At 34.9% G+C, this 2,769-nt stretch overlaps 1 protein-coding gene across 1 annotated transcript; it reads right to left on the minus strand.

Moving 5' to 3' along the window:
* Positions 1-829: 829 nt before the first annotated feature.
* Positions 830-2,769, minus strand: LOC107032653 (LRR receptor-like serine/threonine-protein kinase EFR). The gene is made up of 4 exons (XM_027912463.1): positions 2,757-2,769; positions 2,192-2,647; positions 1,602-1,973; positions 830-1,131 (listed from the first exon to the last, which is right to left on the minus strand). The coding sequence occupies exons 1-4, from the start codon at positions 2,767-2,769 to the stop codon at positions 830-832; spliced, it is 1,143 nt and encodes a 380-aa protein (XP_027768264.1).

Consider the following 2,769-nt stretch of genomic DNA (forward strand, 5'->3'; position numbering starts at 1 on the left):
CTCAATCTCACTTCCCTCATCTTGTCTACCATAGAAGTCACTCTCACCTTATCCCGAAAATCTTCATTCTTAATTTTATCATTTCTTGTATATCCATACATCCACCTCAACATCCTCATTTTCGCCAATAAACATTTTTTGAATATAAAAATTCTTGATTAGTCAGCACTTTGCCCTATGAGGAGCATGATTTCTAAAGTACTTTTAAAAAGTATATTTCAAATTGTTTGCGATAGGTGATTAATGTGATATAAATTTTAATGAAATATTTCAATTTTGTTCATGTTGTTGATTCCCTAAAACGTCTAAACTTAAATAAAAATATATGTTTATCTGTCTTGAGTAGTGTAGCCCCAACGATCATGAGTCTTCAGTCATTACTTATCTAATTTAAAGATAAAAACACATTGAAATCATCCTAATTTATTGAGTTTTATACATAAACTATTGAGAGTGTAAGTTTCCAACCTGAACTATCATCCAAGTGAAACACACTAGACGTTGACTAGATCAAATGTTTATCTAAAAATGCTTCTACGCGTTTTGTCCATAAAATCTACGTTCAACCAACATATACAACGACTCTATTTGCTTAATACATTAATTTTTTGATATTGTTTTTAAACTGATTTATACCAAATATATACCACAATTATTTCTTGTTGATGAGAACAAATTTGAGTTAAAATAATTCGTTTATTTATTCATCATACTATTTTATTGGAAACAAAACAAGAAAAATGTTTCATATTGTACAACCAACAAGAGAATCTCTTATAGAACACAACTCTCTAACAACCTCCTTCATGTTTTTTCTTTTACTTGAATTTTACATTGAACAATCAATACCAACTCCAAGTAAGGAGATTAAACCCTCTATCATTTTTTGTCTTCTCATCAACCTTGGATCTACTATCTCAATTGCTCCATCAGGCATGGCATTCCTAACAAAATCATGAAGGTTTAAATCGCCGCCAAACATGTCATCTGTTGGTCTTTTTCCGGTTAATATTTCAAGCAAGACGATACCAAAACTATACACATCACCTTGCGTTGATGCCTCACTTCCCATACCATACTCATATAGCAGTAATTGAGTTAATGTCGTTGCATCCAGAGTCACTAAAGTCTCTTTAGAGACATTTATATAGAGTGAAATTTACCTGGAGCTATGTAGCCAATAGATCCTTTAAAAGTTGAAGAGTTTGTCTAATTCTACAAGTGGGCAACCAATTCATTATCAAGGAGTATATTACTTGGTTTGAGATCACAATGAACTATTGATATTTGACAATCATTATGAAGATAATGAATTGCACAAGCAACATCAATAGCAATATTCAGCCTTTGTAGAAATCCTAACCCTTCTTGGCTGAACATAATTATCCGGATGCAACGACTCCTCCAAACTTCCATTGGCCATAAACTCGTAAACCAATGACTTGAATTCGTTGCCACGATAATCAACACCAGAACATGCAGTAAGTAGCTTAACTAAATTCCGATGTCTAACATTTCTCAAGGCCTCACATTCTGCTATGAAACTTTTGATAGCTCCATATTGTGAAAAGATTCAACACTTTTTATAGCAACGTGTTTACCATTCGTTTCCAAAATTCCCTTATAAACATATCCATGACTCCCAACACCAATCAAGTTGCTCGTAGAAAACTCGTTGGTAACTTTGAGTATACTTTGATAGGACATAGCTATGAGTTGATTTAGATTGTTATCTAATGAAGGAAATGTTCTTTTGGACCTTCCGAATCGATAGAAGAACAAAGCACAAACTATAACAACTAGCCCCAGAATTCCTAATATTACTAAAATAACAAGCTTAAAGTTTATTTTCTTTAAACGACTGAAATTGCAATTGGCAAGTTTCAAGCCAGGTATACCACCACAGATTCTAGGATTTCCAATGAATGAATCTACACTCGCGTTCTCAAAGATGCCTCGTTGTGGAAGGGAACCTTCAAAATCATTAAACGATAAGTTTAAGAAATGTAAGGCAAAACCTTCCAAGTACTTTGGAACTATACCTGATAGCTTATTCCGCGAAAGATCTAAAACTTGAAGACTCTTTAGTGAACTAAAAGTGAATAAGGAAGTGATCCACTGAATTGATTCTCACTAATGCTGAGACACACCAGGTTAGGAAGGTTGATCCCTAAATCTCGAGGCAGAGTACCTTCGAGTTGGTTAAATGACACATCAATGACTTTCAAGGGGGTAAGATTGTAGAATGAGCTCGGAATTCTACCAGATAACCTATTAAAGTCCTCGTCAAATATTTCCAAACTCTTCATTTTCCCAAACTCCTCGGGGATTTCACCCTCGAGATCATTATCCAAAAGGTACATTTCCAATAGACTTGAGAAATTACCATAAGATTTCGGGATTTCACCAATGAGCTTGTTGTAACTGAAATCAAAATATTTGAGTTTGGTAAGTAAACCAAGCTCCCTTGGAAGAACACACACAAGATTGTTCTTGTACGCCCATAACTCAACGAGGTTACTACACAACGATAGATTGACAGGAATTTCACCATGTAATGAATTGTTTTGCAAATATAGATGGCGTAATCTTGTCAAACGGCCTATTTCAGGAGGGATATTGCCAGAAATGGTGTTGTTTCCGATGTCTAGTCGTATGAGGAAGCTCAAATTTCCAACAAAGGGTGATAACACACCGGGGAGCTTATGATCAAGAAGGTTTAGTTCAATGACTCGTTGATTACGCGTACCACATACCACACCACGCCAT

Source organism: Solanum pennellii, chromosome 10 (assembly GCF_001406875.1).
Source record: "Solanum pennellii chromosome 10, SPENNV200".
Lineage (NCBI taxonomy): Eukaryota > Viridiplantae > Streptophyta > Magnoliopsida > Solanales > Solanaceae > Solanum > Solanum pennellii.

What these genes read in the sequence shown, in the direction of transcription:
- LOC107032653 (XM_027912463.1), bottom strand. An exon ending in GTCATTTAACCAACTCGAAG is followed by an intron (nt 1,974 to 2,191) that starts GTACTCTGCCTC and finishes ATGATTTTGAAG; the next exon opens with GTTCCCTTCCACAACGAGGC. An exon ending in GGGAATTTTGGAAACGAATG is followed by an intron (nt 1,132 to 1,601) that starts GTAAACACGTTG and finishes ATGTCTCTAAAG; the next exon opens with AGACTTTAGTGACTCTGGAT.